Source organism: Accipiter gentilis, chromosome 14 (genome assembly GCF_929443795.1).
Source record: "Accipiter gentilis chromosome 14, bAccGen1.1, whole genome shotgun sequence".
Classification (NCBI taxonomy): domain Eukaryota; kingdom Metazoa; phylum Chordata; class Aves; order Accipitriformes; family Accipitridae; genus Astur; species Astur gentilis.
In genome coordinates this window covers 24,726,233-24,747,090 of record NC_064893.1, presented here as the reverse complement: position 1 = coordinate 24,747,090, position 20,858 = coordinate 24,726,233, and the positions used below count along the sequence as shown (strand labels likewise).

The 20,858-nt window shown below is 51.4% G+C and overlaps 1 protein-coding gene across 1 annotated transcript; it reads left to right on the top strand.

Annotated features, from left to right (window-relative positions):
• Positions 1-5,684: 5,684 nt before the first annotated feature.
• Positions 5,685-20,433, top strand: LOC126045701 (opsin-5-like). The gene is made up of 6 exons (XM_049817121.1): positions 5,685-5,772; positions 13,977-14,064; positions 15,715-15,877; positions 16,487-16,614; positions 18,556-18,884; positions 19,716-20,433. The coding sequence occupies exons 2-6, from the start codon at positions 13,977-13,979 to the stop codon at positions 20,268-20,270; spliced, it is 1,263 nt and encodes a 420-aa protein (XP_049673078.1). The 5' UTR covers positions 5,685-5,772; the 3' UTR covers positions 20,271-20,433.
• Positions 20,434-20,858: the final 425 nt, after the last annotated feature.

The following is a 20,858-nucleotide window of genomic DNA, read 5'->3' as shown; positions in this document are numbered from 1 at the left end:
TGCGATAAAACTGGTACTTGCTGCCTTGGCTATGGATCAGTAACAAGGAAAAGCCTAATAGCATTTTTATATAGCTGAAGCAGCTTGTGTAGCACATCCACAGAGCTTTCCGTTCAAAAGGCAGAAGCCAAAATCTCAGCCTTGGTCATTAAAGCAACCATCACAGATTGGAGGGGCTGCTTGATTCACTCTCTGAGAAGTACAGCCCGTAAACGAGCCCGTCTGTCTACAGCTCACTCTCAAACCTGTCGCTAGTGCCAACACAACCATCTTGCTGTGGGACGCAGGCTGGTTTGGCCGCTGTACAGCAGATGTTCATGCTCGCCGTCAGGATCGACCCAAGGAGCCGGCTGGGGCCTCCTGAGCCTGGGCTCAATTCCAGGCTGAGGTTGGGAATTGCTACGAGTTGCTCACTGAAAATGGTAAGGGTGAGGCCCTAGGGGCACTTGGTGGGCATGTAACTCGGGGCTGGTTGAAGGCATCATCCCTGCGTGACTGTAACTCCATTTTACTTTGTTTACGTGGCCTTTGATGGTGGAAGAGCAAGATAGGAAGAAAGGTATAAAAATCTGAGCTTTAAGGGCAAGGTGCACAGATCATGCTGCCTTCTTAGGGTCCCTGGTTTAGTTAGACCTGTCTGCGGTCATGGCAGGTGGTCTAGACTTTTGTGTTATTGAGGAAATTAATGGCTAATTAAAAATTCTTTAGTTAGATTAGTACCAGATGTTTCACAAAGCACTGTTATAAATATCTCTCCAGCTGCCTTTGCAAAATCCAGTTTGATAATGCAGGCCCCTACTGGTCTTCAGTTTGAGAAAATATACTTGAAAAAGTTTTCATTTTTGGATCAACTTTATGTAAATATTTAAAGACTTATCAGATTAATAGGACTTTACAATAACTCCAGAAGCGCTCTTCTACTTCGTGAATACAAGCAGTGTCTTTTTATACACAGCAGCAACCTCTGAAGATGGATGACAGCTCTCAGTTTGATTGTCAGTTTTGTGTTTATACTCTGTTTGACAGATAATATTTGCATGGTGATTTACTCTTCCTCATAATTAGATGTAGCAATTAGAATATCTTATATATTACGCTGGAATTTTCTTCCAATGATGCTGTAGCTGGATAGTCTCTCAGACCATGCAGCAGAGCAAGCATGGGAGTTAACTCTCCACCACACCAATCTGTTTCTGTCTTCTTTCCCCCCCACTTTGAATCATTTTAGTCTCCTGGTACTGGGGAACTTCCACTGTTTTCCCAGGATATTCTCTAACCCCAGTTGATGTTTGTTTGTCTTATCTTTACTGAAATTAGTTCCTTACAGATCTGATGAGCTGGCTTGCTATCTTTTGCTGGGCAGCAGCATCCCTCCTCCTTTGTCTCAGAAAACAGATGCTCTGCCCTGTCCCTTTGGTACCCCAAGGAATGCTTTTTCATTTCACCATCAATGCAGAAAAAACGGTCAGAGATGGAAGAAACATACAGAGAACTGAGCACCTGACAACATTGGCAGCACTGCCCACAGCCATGTATCCTCTTGTCCTTGGCCTCTTAAAAACAGCTTTCCCTGCTCACTCTCGCAAAGCACATACTGCAGTAAGGATGAGAATTCCCAGCTGGAGGTTGCCACTGGGGCAGTATTCGGCACCAAGGTTGATATGCAGAAGAGAGGCACGGCTGTGTGTCTATTTTCCATGTACAGTTAATACACAGGTAAATTAGCTGTAAACGTACATCTCCATAATGAATGCTTGTGTGTCAAAATGCCCAGCTGGCATGGAAAAGGTTGTAGTATTTGCACGTACAAATTGGGTGCACAATTATGTAAGTTTAAATGACTGAACGCACTGGTATGCTTACAAATTCTTGCAGTCAGTGTCTTCCAGCACAGGGGCAGAACCCCAGGGAAAGCAGTCCGAACGCAGCCAGAGCAGTGGTTCTCAAAGTTTCATCTCCTTATCTCCAACACTATCAGAGTTGCCAGCATTTTAATGGGGGGCTCCCAGGAAAGGGTCCCGTATCTGGTGGCGAGCTGGTAGTTTCTAAAAGGCAGAGGGATATGAGTTTCAGGTTACTTCCCACCATCTGGACTGCAGAAATGCTGAGCTGAGCCTGGGCAAGGGCACAGTGCTGCAAAGCACCTCTGATGGGTAGCAGCTGGGCTGCACTGTCCCTTCTTCACCTGGTGCAAAAGTGATACTCGCATCCTTGCTGGGCCAGCTGGGGAGCAGGAGAGCTGGCCCCACGGCAGGAGAGCAGCGTGCTGAGGATGCAGCAACCTGCCCTGAAAGGCTGAAAGCCTGAGCAAGCAGCAGCGAATATAACGTTTCATTGGTGCAGCTGCAAAACAAGGCAACTTTTGTAGATTTTTGTCACTGTGTGGAGAGCTGGTTGAAAGCTTTAGGAGGGGAGCTGTGTTGCTTTTTGGCTATAACTCGACTTACTGGTTTCCTCTGGACAGGAGGACGTAGCATGCGCACGCACGTGTGTGGGTGTGCGTTTTCTTCCCCACCAGCTTCCCTTGGCTAAAGGAGAACCCAGATACCCATTTTGAAGAGCCACAGTAATTTGCAGTTTTTTGTTTTCACTTTCAAGTTCTTTGTAAGAAAAAGAGCCCATAAGCTTCATTTCAAAGGGGGAATCTGGAATGCTTGCTCCTAGGTCTGGTGGCTGGCGTTGTTAAGGGGGAGGTCATACCAGCTGCTGCAGTGTCCTCCTGGCTCACCAGTGAGCAGGGGATTTTCCCCATCCCTGTGCTCACTGCCATTCCCCTCAGTTTTCTGCAATTATGCTGCAAATTCTGCTTTTGTATGCTTAAAAACCTCAATGTTTAATTACATGAAAAAGCTTGTTTGATTTGATTAGCGGACTTACGAAAGTATCTGGAGAAAGTATCTTCCAACAGGGAGGCTGTTCTTGACAGGAGAACGGGATTAAACAGGCATTTAGAGAGTTAAACCCTGGTGTCTTTTGGAGGAATAGCTGGAACCAAGACCTTACACCAACCAGATCTGCTGTACAAAGCCACCTCAGCTGGTGCAAATGGGCTCTGATGGATTGGGAGGAAAACTAAGGACTTACAGTCTTGAGATTGAAGAGGAATCAAAAACTTCTGGTTAGCCTTTGCCTGTGGCCCACGGGGCAGAGAGGGAGAGACAGAGAAAAATGAAACAGAATTACAGTCCCAATGGTGTGATTAATGTTGGTGTTGAAAGGGGAACAGGGTTCTCCGAATTGCCTGCCTAATCACAGGCTGTAACCTGCTTGGCAAGTCTTTTCCACTTTAGACTCTCCTGGCTGGCAGCCAGAAATATTACTTCTGGGACAGGTGACATGGTGTAGGTTTGACATACCTCTTCTGTTGTCTTTGTAATGCTGCCAGCATCCTGTGGTCATTTTCTGTCAATTGGGCTCTTGTTCCTTTGGGGGACTTATAGCTCAAATATTCTTTCTTTCTGTTGGGGGGGGGAGAGGGAGGAAGAAGAAGGGAGAGCTTAGAAAACAAAATCAGATGCTTGAGATAACAAAGGCTATACCAAATTCCCTAGGATTCACAGCAAGGAATTATGCTTCAGGTCAGTTTTGATTTCTAGAAATCAACCTGTTGGTTAAATCCCAGATCAAAAGTGCTCCTTTAAAGACTTGCTCTGTGCCTCGACCATTGCCATAAAAAAAGCAATGTTGAGAGAGTGCGGTAGGTCTGGGTTTAAGCAGGGCTCACCGTGTGCTTAGGCTTTAAGAAAAAAAGCTGTTCCGTGAACAGCTGATCTTATGAAGTCTAGTTTCCTGCAGGTTTGGCTTTCTGTCTCATCACCTCCGTAACCCCGTCTCCTCCATCTCTCTCGAGAAATCTCTTGCAGACAAGAAGGAAGGCAGCAAGCAGGTGTCTGTGGGTGCTGCTTGATCAGCTGCCTGCCCCATGGCATCTCCGCTGAGCTTTCTCACCTTCTCAGCCAGCTCCTGGGATCTTTCCCTACTGCACAAACCAGGTGGGAACTAAATTGTCTCAAAGACTTCGATCCCTCTTCCAAATCTGGGTGAGAATGGCTGATGAATGAAGTGCTACTGGGGAGGAGCGGTGTTGCTGTGGAAAGACGGACTGAGATGGAGGTCTGTTTCCCAAGGAAACTGCTAAAAATAATGCAGTTGTGCAAACACGGCCACAGTTTAGTAACTATTTGCAGTCCCTGTGTGTAGCACGGTGTGCGCAGCAAGGAAAGTGCTGCTCCTCCTATTTGTGCTTGTGACTCTGCTGAGAACTCTCTGTGTCCCTTGGCGTGTCACTGAACGTCATGCCTCAGGTCTATTCCAGGTGAAAGGGAAAAAATGGGGCATGTTGCCTGATGGGTGTCAGGCTCTTTGGGTTAACTCTGGCCACGTGGAGGGGACTGCACAACAGGGCCTCAAACTTGGCTGAGGCCTTTGTGTTTCTGGAACACAAACAACAGCTAACTTTCAGTTTATAATAATCTCAGTATGTATCTATTTACATAGCTGTTTAGTCCATAAAAGTTTCTCATGAAAGCTCTTTCCAAAGCACATAGAGTACGTAAGGCTATTGCTGTGCTATTGCCGTCCATTTCTCCAGCTTCAGGGTTCCTTTCTGAAGCAAATTTAAGCACTCGAATCCAAGCTGACCAGCAGTCCTGACAATATTCAGAGCTCTAAAAATGAGCACTAGGATTTTTGATACTGTTCCCATTTCTAACTGGCAACCAAGGGAAAGCTCTTGTTGCGGAGAGAATTAACAAAATGCATGGGTAAGTGGTGGTCATGACTCGTGTTTTGCCAAGCAGAGGCAGGTCAAGCGATTTGGGTGGAAAACAAAACCCAGCTCCGATTGGCAACAGCCTCAGCGCAGCGATCCCCACCTCCTCGTCTCCTCTGTCACTCTGGAACATGTCCTTGGAGCACCTCACGGCGCAGCATGTGGTCATGCCGGGTGGCCTGCCACATCTTCAGGGAGAGGTGAGTGAATAACCAGCCTGCCTCCCCTGCGGGGGGACGAGAGGAGGTGGCCAAGGGGAGGGAAAAGTGAGCCTGGGGCTGCTGTGAGGCCACGGGGTGCTGCTTTAAACTACGCTCTCCGTGCCTCAGTTTCTCTCGCTCCGAAACCAGCGGCTCCGAGGCCCGTTGGTGTGGGGATGTGCGGCTGGGGAGGAGGGTGCCTGGGCTGAGTGCCTGGTGGGGACCAGATTGCAGGGGAAGCCGGGTGGCCCGGGCTGAGCTGGTCGTGCCAGCCCTGCAGCACGGGAGCTGCTCCGGCTGTGGGGACGGCGTCCCCCGGCCTCCCCAGCCCGGGGACCGTGCCCAGCACCGAGGGCAGGGCAGAGCCCGGTGCAGGCAGAGCCCGGTGCAGGCAGAGCCGAGCCCGGTGCAGGCAGAGCCCGGTGCAGGCAGAGCCCGGTGCAGGCAGAGCCGACCCCGGTGCAGGCAGAGCCCGGTACAGGCAGAGCCGAGCCCGGTGCAGGCAGAGCCCGGTGCAGGCAGAGCCCGGTGCAGGCAGAGCCGACCCCGGTGCAGGCAGAGCCCGGTACAGGCAGAGCCGAGCCCGGTACAGGCAGAGCCCGGCGCGGGCAGGGCGCGGCGGGAGCGGAGCTGTCCGCGGCCGCCGGTGCTGATCCGCGGTGGCAGAGCCGCCGCGCTCCCGCGGGCGCGGAACCTGCGCGCTCCCCGCCGCCGTCCCGCGGAGCTGCCGCAGGAGCCCCGGCAAGTTTCTGGCGACGGAGAGCGGAGCGGGCTGCGCCGGCGGGGGCTTCTCCGGAAAAGGTAAGGGGGTCGGGGGGTCGGGGCGCCCCGGGCATCCCCGGGAGCGACACGGTGTCCCCAGCCCTGGGAGTGGGGAGGACACGGTCCCCGTGGGTGTCCCGAGGTGCAGGGAGCCCAGCCCCTCTAGCTGTGTCCCCGGGGCTGCGGAAGACACGCTCCCCCGGGGGGGTGAAGGAGCACAGCCCCGGGGTGGGCACGGGGGACCGGCAGTGCCAGCCCTGGCTACGACCTCTGCTCCCCGCCTGGGCGGCCGTGGGCACTGGTGCGTGTGTGCGAGTGACACAGCTCACTGAGAGCTTTAGGGCGTGCGTGTGCGTGGGGTCGCACCCCCTCTCGAAGGGGTTTGCAAGAGTCCTGGGTGGCTAACGGGGAGGTGGAAAGCAGCCCTGGAACACAAAAACTCTGTAATCTCCAAAGCGATTTCAGGTAGGGGACGGAGGACTGCCTTTCCTTGCACTGCAGTCTGTCCTTCATGTAGTGAGCCGTCACTCAGCTATGCTCTTTTGCTCTTCTAGGACTTTTTAAGGCTTGCTTTATTTGCTAGGCAGGCAGCAGTGTCTGAGTTTCCCCTGTGCTAGGAATTTCAGAAATCGATTCACGCTATTTACTGTTGAAAGAGACTGGAGGTCAGCGGAGTTTTGAGGCTCATCAGGTTTCCTCCTCCTGCCCAAGAAAGGCTCTGGCTTTGTCACATGTTGGCTGAAGAAAAGCAGCTGTCCAAGTCTGGAGAGGAAAAGGGCAAACCCAACAATCACACAAAATAAAATGTATGGTTTTTCAGGTAGACAGAATGCATGTGATCAGACCAGTCCAGCCATGCCAGTGTCCTCACAGGTGCCAGATGTGGACGTGGGATGTAGGTTTAGGTTTGATTCTTCCTGCGGACACAAGAATAGGGTCTGGGATGCAGAACACGAGGGTTTCCTGGTAATGTACCTGTGGCAGCAGCTGCTTGGGAAACTTCATCTCATTTTGAAGTCTGATTAAATTGAGGAGAAAGGAGCTTTCACAGTCTGTCTCTTCTCAGAACAGAGTCTGAGCAATGGAGCTTAAATCAAATTGAACAGCAGCTTTGTATGCCCAAAGACTACGTGGCCAAGCAGTTTGATTTCAAAGGGCTGCGTTGTGCTGGCTGGATAGCCCCTGATGAGACATTCTCATCTGAACTCCCAGAGGAGTTACAGATTTAGTCTTGATTGAGCATAGTCACGTTTTTGAAATGTTTTTGAGTTGGAAGAAAACTCCAGCAGCTGTTTCTGTCAGAAATGAGTGTGAATGTGTTTAGTACCTGCACTGATGCTTCTGCAGCTTGTGACTCTCCACTAAACGTGACAGCAGACGGGGAGGGTTGTGCAAGCTTCCCCCTCTGTCGCACGCTCACCTGAGGGAGCCGCTCCGAGAGAGGAAGGCCTTTGCGCAGGTTTCCGGCAGGCAAGCAGAACCAGAACAGGTTTGTGAATTGTCAGGGAAGCAGGTTACTCACTGTCTGTTTCCACAAGGGTAAAGACCATGTAAGCACCTCTTGGGGCCAGGTGTGAGGAGGTCCCAACATCCCTCTCGCAGAGGAGCTCAGGCAAGCGCACCACCCTCTAATTCATCTGGGGGGGAGGCTTTACAAGCCCCCAGTGAAAGCAGCAGGGGAAAGTCTGAGATTTTTGTGGTAGTTTTTGCACTGATCCTAGCTTCACTTGCCTGTACACTGCACATAGGTACAATAAGTTTACAGGATCTAGTTTATGATTTACTTTCAGATACAAAAATGATAGCTCTCCATATTTCTATAAAACTGATTTATTGTCCATGTGTCAATGATATCAGCATATCTATCAGTGCAAGAGATGCTTTTTTATAATTTTCTGTATTACAGTGAGAGACGTGTGCTTTACAAATAGCTCAAGCACAACCATAAAAATAAGGCCTATCCCAAGTAATATGTCAGAAATAGAAGTTCCTCTCCCCTGCATTATTGTTACTTTTTGCCAGCTTGATCTCACAGGACACTTGTAGCTGCCCTGATGTATTGCGGGATGGAGACCTGCCAGGGATCTGAAGGAAATAAAGTCCTGCAAGCTTTGCCAGTTCTCTCTTTCCTTTGCTGCGTGTGTGCCTGCACGCTGAGGAGCAGGAACAATTCCTTCCAGACTGTTTATGCTGGGCCTTGCCCTGTCTCGTCATCAGTGCAGCTGTGTGACCACAGTCCCTCCTTTTTCCCAGGCTCCATGTTCTTAGTACACATATGCTTTGCTAAAGCATCTCAGAGAGGTGGTGTGCATGTGCTGTGTTCAGCATGTCTGCTTCCAAGGGCTCTTGAGGAAGAATGAAATGTGGCCTAGGGGAGAACTATGCATTATGAGAATTTCAGGAATGATTTGCTCAGCCCTAAATGAAGGTTGTTTCCAATTAAGTTAATGAAGGACGTCATTCTCATGGCCAGAGTCACTCAGTCTGGTACAGGGAGGTATAAATCACCCCTCCCCATGCATGGACGCTCTTTACCCTCCAAAAAACACAGGAGAGTAAGGAAGATTATTTTCACTGGGCTGTGAAGCATTTAGGATCCAAGGTGCTCTGTGGAGGAGAAGAACCCAGCAGCCCCCTTTCGTCACTGACACTATGTCCTCCTGCCCACCCATCATACAAGGGAGGACTGCCAATCTCCAGCACCTCAACATCCTCCTCTCCTGCTGGATTCACTCTTCTCTGCACCAACTTTGCTTCCAGGGTGAGTGACTCCCAGTCTCATTCCCCAATGCCACTCTGCAGCCTGGGCCATCGCCCAGCACTCTGACTCCTTGGCTGGGTCTCACCCAGCTTGCACGGTCGCAGGGCTCTCATCACCAGAAACTCCCTTCCTTGCAGTCTGTTGTGTATAGGGATAGTCAGAGCAACAAGCAACGCTGAAGGCACTTGTATGAACAAGTGCTGTTACTCAGTGTCCCAGACAGAGCTATAACTGCCCGACAGCGCGTGCGTTTATCCCAAAGGCATAGGCTCATGTCGTAGTGCATGCATCCAAAATGTGCCCATTTTTTACGTGCTTGTGGTTAAGGTGAAAGAGTCACTTTCTCAAGAAATTCTGAAGAGAAACTTAGAAGCTGATGAATATGTAGCAAACCCTCTTCCCTCCTTCCTTTTCCACATGCACAGTGTCATACTGTGGGTCTAATAACTTGGTGGTTTTCTAATAAATTTAACCTTAGCATCAATTAAAATGCTTTGGCACACAAGGAAGGGAGAGGTGGGCTCCTAAGGACATTCATCATAGAAAGCACATTGAGATTGGATTTTCGTTAGCTGTGAAATTAAATACTCTGAAGCAGCTTTTTCACCCTGACAATTATGAATATGCATCAGAGTGATGTTCTTACCCTGCCCTGCCTGCTACTGCATGTGCTGGTGAGGAGGAAAGCCCATTTCCTCACAAACCTTTTAGAGGGTGGCCTGAAAAAGGGAGAAGATGGGCTCCAACCTTTTCTGCTTCGTTGTGATGGAGAAATCTCATGAGAGAACTTTTTTGCAATCTCCCATCAGTTCTGCTTGCTCCCTTCAGTTAAAGCCTTAGATCCCCTAGTTGTCTGTCTTGCAGCTGTCTGTCTTTCACTAAAGTCCAGATTTGCCACTGCTGCTTTTTCCCAAGATAAAGTGACTCACAAGATTTTAACAAAAATCTGAACATGAGCCCCATATATTTTGCTGTTCTTTACGAGTCGCTGCATAGTATGGAGAGGATTTGAGGCTAGGGACAAGATTTGCACAGGGCAGGTGACGAAAGGGTGGGAGATGTTTCCCTTTTTTCCTGCTAGGGATTTCCAGCACTTGTGTCCAGCAAGTCGGGATTGTCAGTGAAAATCTCAAGGGAGAACCTAAGCCTCCACTGGGCAGTCACTAAAGGGAGAGATTCAGCTTGAACCCTGGGTGTGAAAGCGCTTGGAATGCTTGCAAGGCGCTCACACCGCAGTTATCCAGAAACACCCTTTTATTGAAATGATTGATCTTGTAAAGGGAGAAAGCAGTCATCTCCCACCCCTGGAGCTGCTGTGCTTCCCTCCTAGACGATTTTGTAGTTTCTCTGCAATCAAGCCATTTGTACTTGATGCCCAGATCCTGGCTTGCACTGGGGCGTACCCTCGCAGGAGCGCAGCAGCTGGGCCGGTTTCTGCAGGCTGCCCTTGCAGAGGGAGCACACCGAAGTCACAGGGCCTGGGGCTACCCAGCTCCCAGAACAGGTAACGAGAGTTTTGCTATTGCTTTAATATCTGCTGAAAGATGGGCCCAGCACAGACCGGAGTCAGGAGGGACAGCTTAAAGCTGCCTGGTGTCACCTCTGTGCTGGTCCCTCTGGGGCTGGTCCCTTCATGGGCTCTGCTCAGGATTCCTGTCCGTTCGATTCCCTAGGCTCCCAGGGAGCAAACGGGAAAGGCCACCCCGGCTGGACACCGGCACGTCCCAGTGTCTCGGCCGGGCAGGCAGGGAGGAGCTTCCCGGAGCTGCAGGTGCCATCAGTTGTGCTGAGGACACAGAGAGGGGACGGTCACCTTCAGTGTAAACCTGTAAGTGAAAGCCTGTGAAGAGGTGACGAGCTGAGAAAACTGAGTTACTCTGCAATGCTTTTAGTGTGGCGCAAGTGCAGAAAGATCAGACAGTGACTTGCTTCCCTGGGTATCCAGTGCAGGCTGAGGACTGGCGTGCACCTTCCCAAGTTAATATTAGCTGGGATAATTTTCTGCCTAACCCCTTTTCCCTCTTAAGCAGAGCTCAGGGTGGAACTTGGCCCGTTGCTGCTCAGACTCCAACCTTGCGTGCCCTAGTAATTATGTTGTGTAGACATCTATGGGGATGGCCAGGGAGTTCGCTCTCTGCCCAGAGCAGCTAGAAAGCCCAAGCGAGCAGATGGAGGTTATGGTGACTTCTCGTGAGCAGCATCAGCTGCTGTGGGGCCACACTGACAGCACTTGGTCCTCCACACTGCGACCGGGGAAGATGAGTAGGGAGAGGGTAGTAAGGGTTTAAAGCAAGCACCTTGTGAATTATGTTTGCTAAGAAAAGCAAACTGATGCAGCTGAACTATATCGTGCAAATGAGGACATTCAAATGTGTTCGAGTGGTCCAAGGCTACCCTAGTACCAAAGCAGAACTGAGATCAACATCCACCAGCCAGGAGAGCATAAGGAAAAGCAGGTCAGGGGAGTGTGCACCTGCAAAGCGTGTGCTGGGCTGGCAAGGAGTCCTCCAAGTCAGGTTGCTGCTCTGACTGCAATACTATATTGGTTAAAGCAGGAAGCCTCTAGGATGCAAATGTTAATATTTTCCTTACGTATTTTACCAGGCAATTATTAAGAGAGACTGAATTTTTTAAGACTGAACATCAAAACTGCATGTACATAAATACAAATAATGATGTATGAGAAGTTGCCATACTGTACTTGTATGTACTGGTAACAAGACAGGGGACATTCGATATGTTCAAGTAGCAAATTAGCTGCGTGCCTGTCAGCCTGCCTGGGCAATCACACTGCTTGGCGCTTTTTCCCATAGATGCTTGCATATCAAACCCTAAGGGCTAGCAGCCTCTTCCAAGCTGGCAGATAATAGCCGGGGTTTAGTTTATTGGTAAAGCACATGCTGTTGTTAGATGTGCCTTGTTTTGCACAACAGATTGGAAAACTCCCATGGGTGGTGGTCATTTCTCTGAAGTGAAAGTTCGTACTAGGAAACCCAAACAGAAGTGGGTAGACCTCCCGGCTGTCCATGTTTGCCTTCACGATGTCCACGCAGTGCCACAGAGCAGACTTTCCAGACCCGGGCGGGAGGATGGGGCATTGCAAAACAGCATGGTACCTCTTTCTCATTGCCAAAAGCCAATAAATGGCTTGAGGAAGGAGGCAAGTGTGCTGCACTTCAGCAGCCATTAGCTGAGCTTCCTGAGAGCCTCTGTCAGTTTAGCAGGATGATGTAAATGGAGCTTAATTTAAAATCACATTTGCATCAAGCTGTCAAACCAGTAACCTGGGCAAAACATGTCTCAAGGATGTGGGAGTATGCCAGCAGCACAAGGGCTTTGGCCATGTCTACTAGAGCAAGCAAGCCAAAACCTGGCTTGCTGTTGCTCCTTCTGTCTTCGGTGCATGACACCCCTTTCTGTGCAGCACACACTTGTCGGGACTGTTTTGCACAGACCAGTTCTTTTGCTTTCCACCGTCTCTGTTCATAAGGGGAGCAGGAACCATCCAGAGAGGCCAGACGGTCAACAGGGTGAACTGAGAACCATGGATGACCATTGCAGTTCCCATTAACTAAATTAACCAGCATCCTGCCTGGTCTGCAGAGGCAACTTCATCATACTCATGGTATGTAGGAACCAACCATAAAAATATTTGATTGCTTAACATCAGATGCTTGAGATAAGTTCACTGAAATGTAGCAAGTGGGACTATATGAGCTGTAAACATCCCAGGGATTGTGTGCCCACCTAACCCAAGAAAGCCACGAAGTAGGCCAGAGGAACCATGGTCGATCAATATTCATCTGTATGGGCCAGTAACACGGAGAATGAAAAACTACTGGCAGGATTTCTTGGCAGTTTAACACCAGTTAGTGTCTTAAAATACATTTACACTCAAAGCTAATTTACACGGTACTTCAAGTAATTAGCTCCATCTGTCTGAATGCAGCCTTGGATGTGAGGTGCGCGTTTTCACCCAGGTACAGATAACAAGGGTAGTCGCTCTGTTTGTGAAGTCCATGTCCGCAAAACTCATGGAAAGAGGCTCCGTCTCCCATGGCTCTTGGCCCATGCGGTAGCTCCCAAGCTGCCTCGCAGCAGTCAGAGGTCACGTAGGGATCTGTGCTGGGGATATTATTGTTATTCACCTCCTCCCCATAAGGCCAAATCTATTCCCTGTTCCAGCTCGCAGCATGGCCCTGTGAGGACTAGGCTATGGGGCAGGAATAAGCAGCCTGTTGCCACTTGCGAGGGTTAAACCGTGCCCAGGCTGGCCCCAGCTGCCTTCCCCTCCCCAGCCCCTGCTCCGCTCAGGGCACTCTTTTCAGTTCTCCCACAGCACGCAGGTAGGGACCTTGGGGAAGGAGGCAGGAATATTGCATGCATTAAGCATCCCAGCAAGCAAGCTAACAGCTATTGAAACATATAATTAAACCATTATTTTCTCTCGCCCCCTCTCTCTTTTTTTTCTTTTCTTCACTTGAACAAAATATTTTTCCATTTATTTGTTATCAGTGAAGGGAGTGAATATACTGAAACACGTCTGCTGTTCTGCTCTACTACCCCCTATTAACTTCCTAAGCACTTGGGAACCTTTGGCTCAGCTGCGTGAAATACCAGGGAAACTAATTAGGCTGATAAAACTCAATGATTGAGTCAGACACCGTGTGAAAGGGAATGACTTTTTACTACTATTTTTTTGTTGTTGTTAATACATGTGTTCACCCTCAAGTTCTTCACTGCCTGCACTACTGGCAGCACAGATCAGATTTAGTTACAGCAGAAGAAGGAGGGTCCCAGCCAGGAGCAGTGATGATTGCGGTCACAATTCCTTTCTGTCCCCAGCTGTGGGGTCTCCTGGGCTGGGGTTTGATGAACAGCTTGTTGCAAGTCCCCTTGTCTGCGTGGGCCTTTCTCAGCACACACAGTGCATGTCTCACAGTAGAGGCAATTAATATGCCACCGGGATGGCACATGAACAGGTCTTGGCTGCATCGCAAAGAGAGTCTGTGCCAAGCCTCTCCGCTGATGTGGACGCAGGGACTGGTGGAGGCACGCGAAGGACGGGACAAACCCGGAGGAGGTGGGGGACTTTGCAAAACACGAAGCCTCCAGCTCCGAGCTGCCGGTCCCCATGTCCAAACGCACAGTGCCCGCTGCAGTCAGCACGTGGCCGAGACTTGCAAAGAAAATTTAGATCCGAAGGCTAATGCTAATCAGTAAAATCTGTAATTGAAGAAATGGTAATCAAGTGAGATTACCAGCCCGATCCTATTATCGGCCCCCTGCCCAGCTGGTTAGGTCAGTGCTGCGTGCAGCCGTAATGAAGCCACCTCCCGCAGTGAGGTACATGCTGCTGGCTTGGTTGCAGCACGGCGCCAGGAGCGTGTCGCAGAGCTGTCCTCCCCGGGAACGGAGGAAAGTGAGCACTCCTTCATTAGCCAAAATTCGCTCTCACTTGTATTTGTATTTTGCTTTGCAGATGGGAAATGTGTCCAACGCCTTGGTGTTCGTCTCCACCTTATCGGAGAGAGAAGACCTGATTTTTGGCACACTTTATTTAGTCTTTGGTAAGGAAAGACAGCCTGTTATACCTCTCTCCCTGCTGTGGGCAGCCCAGGTGCCTGCCTTTGAGAGACATTCAGGACTTTTGCAGTCACTGATGCTTCCAGAAGCGTTCAGTCATTAGCAGAATAATCAAACTGGCCCTTCCCACGTTAGCTCTCCCCATGTTACTCAAAAAGATGATCTGGCCAAAGCTTGGTGACTGCATTCCCCTCTCAGGGGAACTGCAAGTACAAGTTATGTTTTTAAATATTTGGAAAGTTGAAGAACAACCTTTGAAAACATGCTGTGACTCCTACTGCAGCTACCTGATGTGAGACAGGTAGGGACTCTCTGTTAGCATTGCCAGCTTCAGGACTATTGAAGGTGATTTGGACCTCCAGCTGGTCCTTGCTTTCGGCAGAAGGTGCTGGTGAATGTCCTGTGATTTGGAGTTAGTGGCATTGAAAAGCCAGCAGGCAAAACTGAGGGGCTGGGCTGGGCTCTGAAGCAGCCTAGCCCTGGTTGGTGTGGGCAGAAGTGAACAATGGGCAAAAAAAAGACTTCCAGTTATATGAGCCCTGAGCAAGTTGTCTCCCAAACGCTAGAAGAGTTTTTCATGCCTGTGAGGAAGGGGAACCCAAGGCATGCTCACGCCACTGGGACTGCCAGCAGCCCTACAGGCACCTACAGCTCCTAGGAGTTAGTAAAGCTAATAAAATGTACGTACTACAGATGTGAGACTAGCTCTGTGGGAAAAACACCTCATGAGGCTGAGAAGAAGGACAAACATCTCATTACTCTACCCTCCAGTGACTCCAAAGTCTCCAAAGCTCTGGATTTGGCCAAGTCCTGCATGGGAATCCTGTTCCTGAGGGGAACTTTAGTGTTAGCCATTCAGTGGCTTTGCAAGCTGGTTCTTACCACAGTATTTAATTTACAGCCTAATCCATTAGGGAGAAATCCTTATCCTACCCAACCTGCCCCAAAAGCAGCAGAGATTCCCCTTCTAAGGACACCAAAACCCTCTTTTCAATGAAAGCACGTTTATAATTAAAAAAAGAGAGAAAGCCCTTGTTATAAAATTTTAATCACCACTGTTGTCTTAAATACACTAATAGCAAACAAAGAGCCTTCGTTTATTTAGTCTGGATTCTCCTTGATCTTCATAATGCCTTTCTTCTTGTTTATTTTGTTACCGTGATATTGGACAACACAGACTCAGGAGTGACATTGCCAGGAAGAAATTAAAAAGGCGAAGGGGTGCAGCTCCTTGGCCTCACATCAGAAGAGCAATCGCACAAAGCTCCCGTTATTTATCTAGCTGGAAGGAAGTGCCCCCCTTGCTCCTTCCAGCTGGAAGAAGTGACTCTGGCCAGATCCTGCACCCGGGGCCCATTGCAGTCTCAGCCCATCACCGCTGTCCTACCGAATGCCTCTGTAGGATCTCAGGAAGGGGAAGGGATCAAATTCAATGTCCAGCATCTCCAGATGTGCTCACAGAGCTCTGCAGGTCCCATGGGCTCCCCTGCTCACCCCGCTCTGGGGAGGGAAGCCTGGAGCCCTTTCCACCCTCTGTAGACATCTCCGGTGTTGGCTTCCAAACATCTCAAGATGATCCTGGCTCCTTTCCCAGCTCTGTTACATACAGCACCGTTCCTCTGCCTTCTCCACAGGCATTGTGTCCCTCTCTGGGAACTCGCTGCTCCTGCTGGTGGCCTATCGTAAGAGGTCAATGCTGAAGCCTGCCGAGTTCTTCATCGTCAACCTGGCCATCAGTGACCTGAGTATGACGGTGACGCTCTTTCCCTTGGCCACCTCATCCTTCTTTGCACACAGGTACTTTGTGGAAGCGGCTCTGGGCTGGCCAATGGCCCCGGGTGCAGTTTGCAAACCTTGCCTTGAAATGGGGAGATCCCTGACGGGGTGCAGAGGGACCCAAGGAGTCAGTCTGGTGGCCCTTCACAGACATCGACCCCCCAGCAGGATGCTTTGCTGTTCCCTGTCCCTCCGGTTTATCACGCAGACTTGCTGTGAAAGGGGTTTGGTGGTGCGTTTCTGAGCTGGCGCTCACATTGCACAGGCGCTGCAGTGGTGTGCGCTGGCGTGGATCGGGGCAGCTCCCGCACCCCTGGCTCTGTCTGTGCCTGTCTCTGGGACGCTCAGAGAACAAATCTGGGGCAAGGTCATGCCCAAGTTTTCTTGGGCAATCACACGCTGCTATCCATGCAGCCCATTGCAGCCGCCCCACGCACGGTCAGCTTTGCTTCCAGTGTGGGACCAGCAGCTGAGGCCCCACCGCCAGGAGAGCGGCTGGGAAATACCCAGCCTTCCTCCAGAGCAGGGACTTCAGAGACAATTCCTGCCCAGCCGCATGGCAGGGGCTGTCAGCCGGCCGCCCCGGGCAGAGGGGAAGGGCTGGGTTTACTTGCAGGCTTTCCCTTGCAGGTGGCTGTTCAACCAGGCGGTGTGCACCCTCTACGCCTTCTGCGGGGTCTTGTTTGGGCTGTGCAGCCTCACCAGCCTGACGGTGCTCAGCACGGTTTGCTGCCTGAAGGTCTGTTACCCAGCATATGGTAGGTGCTGGGATGTGTTATCTGATCTATACTTACACCCCTCTCTATTAACGTAACTCTTTTTCTTCCTTCTCTTATGGGTCAGATACATCTCTTCTAGGAAAGCTTTGCCCAAGGGCAACCTATTCCCAGTTAATACACTGGTGCGGCAGACTCTGAAGGCTTTTATTACTTGTGTATTTGCACCCCTCTACCCGCGGGGGGGCTATGGAGCCCCAGCACCCTGTGCCCATGCCCTGTGCTTGCATCTCAGCCATCCCCTGCTTCGCTCCAGGGCTCAGGAGCATCATCCCGAAAAGTATCAAGGGGGTTGTCCTCCCTCTGTGGAAAAGTCCCAGGTGCTGTATCGCAGCAGGTCACAGGGTTTCAAACGTCCACACGCAGACCTGAGCTTAGGCTAGAGCAGACTCTGCATCTGGGAAGCCACGAGCTCTGGCAGTGCAAGGAAGAGCCGCTTTCCCTTGTCCCTGGTGGGAGAGCCATAGGCCAAATGTATTTAATTGACTGAATTAATTAATACAGGAGGGCTGGGTGTGCAGTGTTATAGCTCATTTCTGTAGCTTTATTTTCACCTGGACTTCCTCTGTAGAGCTAACATGAGTGCAGCTCTACAGCTATATGCAGCTATAAGCTTGGGCATGCAGCACAGAAAGCACCTGAGAGAAGTGGGGGGATCCAGGAACGTCCCCTACACCTTTACAGCTCCTCCTATTTGAAGCTGCTTCTTAATTTCCTCAGCTCAACTGCTAACCCTCCATCTAGCATGTATGTTCAGAATATACATTGGATTAAAGACCAGAAGTAGAAATAAAATGGGAAATCAAAGATCTTAGTTTGATTTGCAGGCCAGCACCCCAGGGTGCATCCTCGCCCCCTCTCCCATGGCTCGCTGCCTGTCTGCCCCCAGCCTGCGGCTGCTGCCAACCACCAACACGCTTTGTCCCCAGCAGCTGACGGTGCCTCAAGGACGATGCTGGAGCAGAGTCACCTTGGTTATGTGCCAGCACAACGACTCAGGAGATCACTAAAAAGGTGGAAGGAAAGATAAAGATGAAAGTTGGCTCTTAAAAGGCAGCCCAGGTACCAGTGGCTTTTCCCTGAGCAGGTTCTGCTCTCTAGATGAGCCAGCACTTGGCAGCCTGGCACGTTGAGCTTATCTCCCCATGACGCCCGGGCCCATTTTCTATGAGGAAATGGCTAATCTCAATGTGCTTTTAATTGCTTAGTTTCAAAGAAAAATGTTACTCCTCTGTATGGCGGAAGATTTAGCACTTTTTACTGAGCTCTTAGAAGATCAGGGAGTTTTGGATTTGATGGGGGATGGGACAAAAAGGAAAAAAAAAACCCACCTTCCTCAGTGCTTCAGTCTGCCGGAGAGCAAAAGGTCCTTCAAATGACGGTGTCTGTGATGGCTTTGAGCAGTCCTGGAGCCAGCTCTCCCTGCCCTGTGCTCAGGCTGCCGCAGCCAGGCAGCCCCCTTCCCTCCCACCCGTGGGGCCGTGGGTGCAGCAGTATCCCTGTGGGGCCGTGGGTGCTGTGTCCCCCGCCAAGCCACCAGCAGCCGCATGATCTCCCAGCAATTCCTCCCTAAGCCAGGACAGGCTGCACTGCCGATCCTGCCACTTGCTGCCCAGATTGGGGCAAACCCCCTACATTCCTCTTGGCGCCTTGCTCTGGCCGCCCACCCAAGGGGACAGGAGGATGCCTGTGTGTCCCAGGGCCCGGGGGTGAGTGCTGGCACAGCTCTGCCCGCTCCATGGCCGCAGTGCTGCCATGCTGTGTGCAGCAGCTCCTGTCCTGCCCGGGTGGCCCCAGCCGTGTCCCAGGGTGGCTGGCTTCGCCCCCGGTGCCTGGACGTGCGGGCAGCTCAGGGTCACAGCCCCTCTCTCCGCTGCCCCTCGCCCATGGGAAACCATCCTCACGCCGATCCCTCTGCCACAGGCAACAAGTTCTCTCCCTGCCACGCCGGAGTGCTGCTGCTGTGCGTCTGGGCATACGCCCTGATGTTTGCCACGGCCCCCTTGGCCGAGTGGGGCAGCTACGGCCCCGAGCCATATGGGACAGCTTGCTGCATCACGTGGAAAGCCTCGAGCAGGGAGGCCACGCTCTACATCCTCGCCCTCTTCATCTTCTGCTACCTTCTCCCCTGCCTCCTCATCCTCGTCTCCTACTCGCTGATCCTCTGGACGGTGCGGGTGTCCCGGAGAGCCGTCAGGCAGCACACGTCCCCCCAGCGCAGAGCCCGCAGCGTGCACAGCCTCATCGTGAAGGTAGGGGAGGGCTCGGGGTGCTGCGGGGTGCCCACTGCCCCGTGGGCAGGTGAATGTGGCAGGACCCCTTCTGCCAGGGCGTCTGCCGCTCCTGATGAATTCTCCAGGTGTTTGTATCAGTGTGGGTAATAACACTTTTCTCCACGTTTAAAGCCATCAGGTGGAGGAGTTTTCATTTTAAATTACATTGAAAAAGATCTTAAAAGGAGCTTGCATGAGTCATTGCTCCCCAGACTACAAGCTAATACTATAATTTACCAAGGATATGTCAAAAAAAAAAAAAAAAAAAAAAGTGGATACCCTTTAAAAAAACCCCAAACACCAAAGAAAACAGCTTGCAAGCCTGGCCTCGAAGGAAACCTTCGTGTCTGCTTAGAGGAGTGGGGTCTGAGCATGGCCTGTTTCCAGAGCCTCTCGGTCAGTCTGCACGCTGGCACACAGATTGCTGGAGGGATTTTGAGTGCTGCCAAAAGGCTGTTGGAGTCTGACGTTGGTCTGGTCCCAGCCAGGTCGCTGGGTGCTTCGTACCCATCTGCCGCGGCGGGCTGAGGCAATTGCTGAGTTTCCCAGGTGGGATGGGGTGTGAGTCACCCGAAGCGAGTGGAGGTTTACGTGCCCACGCTGGGATGTGCTGAGTTGCTACCCTGATGTCTGACGCCCCGATGATCCGGTGTGACAGGTCCAGAAGGCTGAGCAACTTTCCCTGGGGATGTGACCGACTGCTCAGTGTCCTGTTGCATGTGGCTGAGTTTTAGGGGGGGGGGGGGTCAGCATCCCGCGTGTGCTGCAGGAAGCTCACGGCACTGCCGTCTCCATCTCCTTCTCTTCCAGCTGAGCATTGCCGTGTGCCTGGGGTTTCTGGCTGCCTGGACCCCTTACGCCGTCATTGCCTTGTGGGCAGTCCTTGGCGACTCCAGCCAGGTGCCGGCACTGGCCTTTGTGCTGTCAGCCGTCTTTGCCAAGTCCTCGACGCTCTACAACCCCCTGGTGTACCTGCTCTTCAAGCCCAACTTCCAGAAGTTCCTCTCCAAGGACATGATGCTCCTCCAGGCCATCCGCACCCTCCTCTGCTGCGGGTGCCCGAGTGCCGCGCTCCAGCCCTTCCCATCCCCGGGCTTCAGTGGCCACCCTGGGGCTTGCAGAAACTGCAACGACACTTTTGAGTGTTTCAGTAATTACCCCAAGTGCTACAAACTCCCCCAGGTGCCTGGCAGCTCGCCCCAGCATGGTCCCCTGGCTATCCTGGCTGATGGAGCTGCTTGCCAGCCGGGGCTGAAGAGGACGGTGCAGATGATGGTGCTTGTCACACGGAAAAGGTCAGACCTGGGTGCTGTGAACGTGGCAGTGGAAGCCCTGCCGTCAGATATCATGAAAGACCTTCTCTGAGCACAACCGTGCCCGGCTGTGTCCCACCAGCGCACTGGAAGACAAACCCAAACGCAGCATTTCTCTCACCTACATATCCAATGGGTCCCCAGCATGTTCTTTAGATGAAGTGACGCGAAAATTTAAGACCAACCTTGCCTCCTCTGGTTTGGCTCTTGCAACTCTGAGCCTAGTCTTTGCACTTGCAAAAAAAAAAAAAAAAAAAAAAAAAAAAGACCCCCAGTGCCTGAAATCTGCCCAGGGTGCAAGTCCAGGGTGCAGTTTCTCCTGTGGCTTGCTCTCTGGGCCCTTGGCCTTTGTTTTTCCATCCTGGTGCTCTGATGACCAAGTAGGAACTTGGTTGTCTTAAGAAACTGTGCCTGGCAGGGGGGGCTGGGGATCAGGAGGCCCTGAGAGGCATCCTGCCTCCAGCGCCAGCCTCTACAGCCCCCCCGACCGTGGGGAGCGGGACTGTGCCTCTCAGCTACCTCACTTGGGATTATGAAGCATCTTTATATACCTCTCAAGAGACTACTCTCTGTGCAGGCTGGGTTACCCCACTCCCTTGATTTGAGTGCAAACCCACCACCGCCTATAGATCAAAATGGG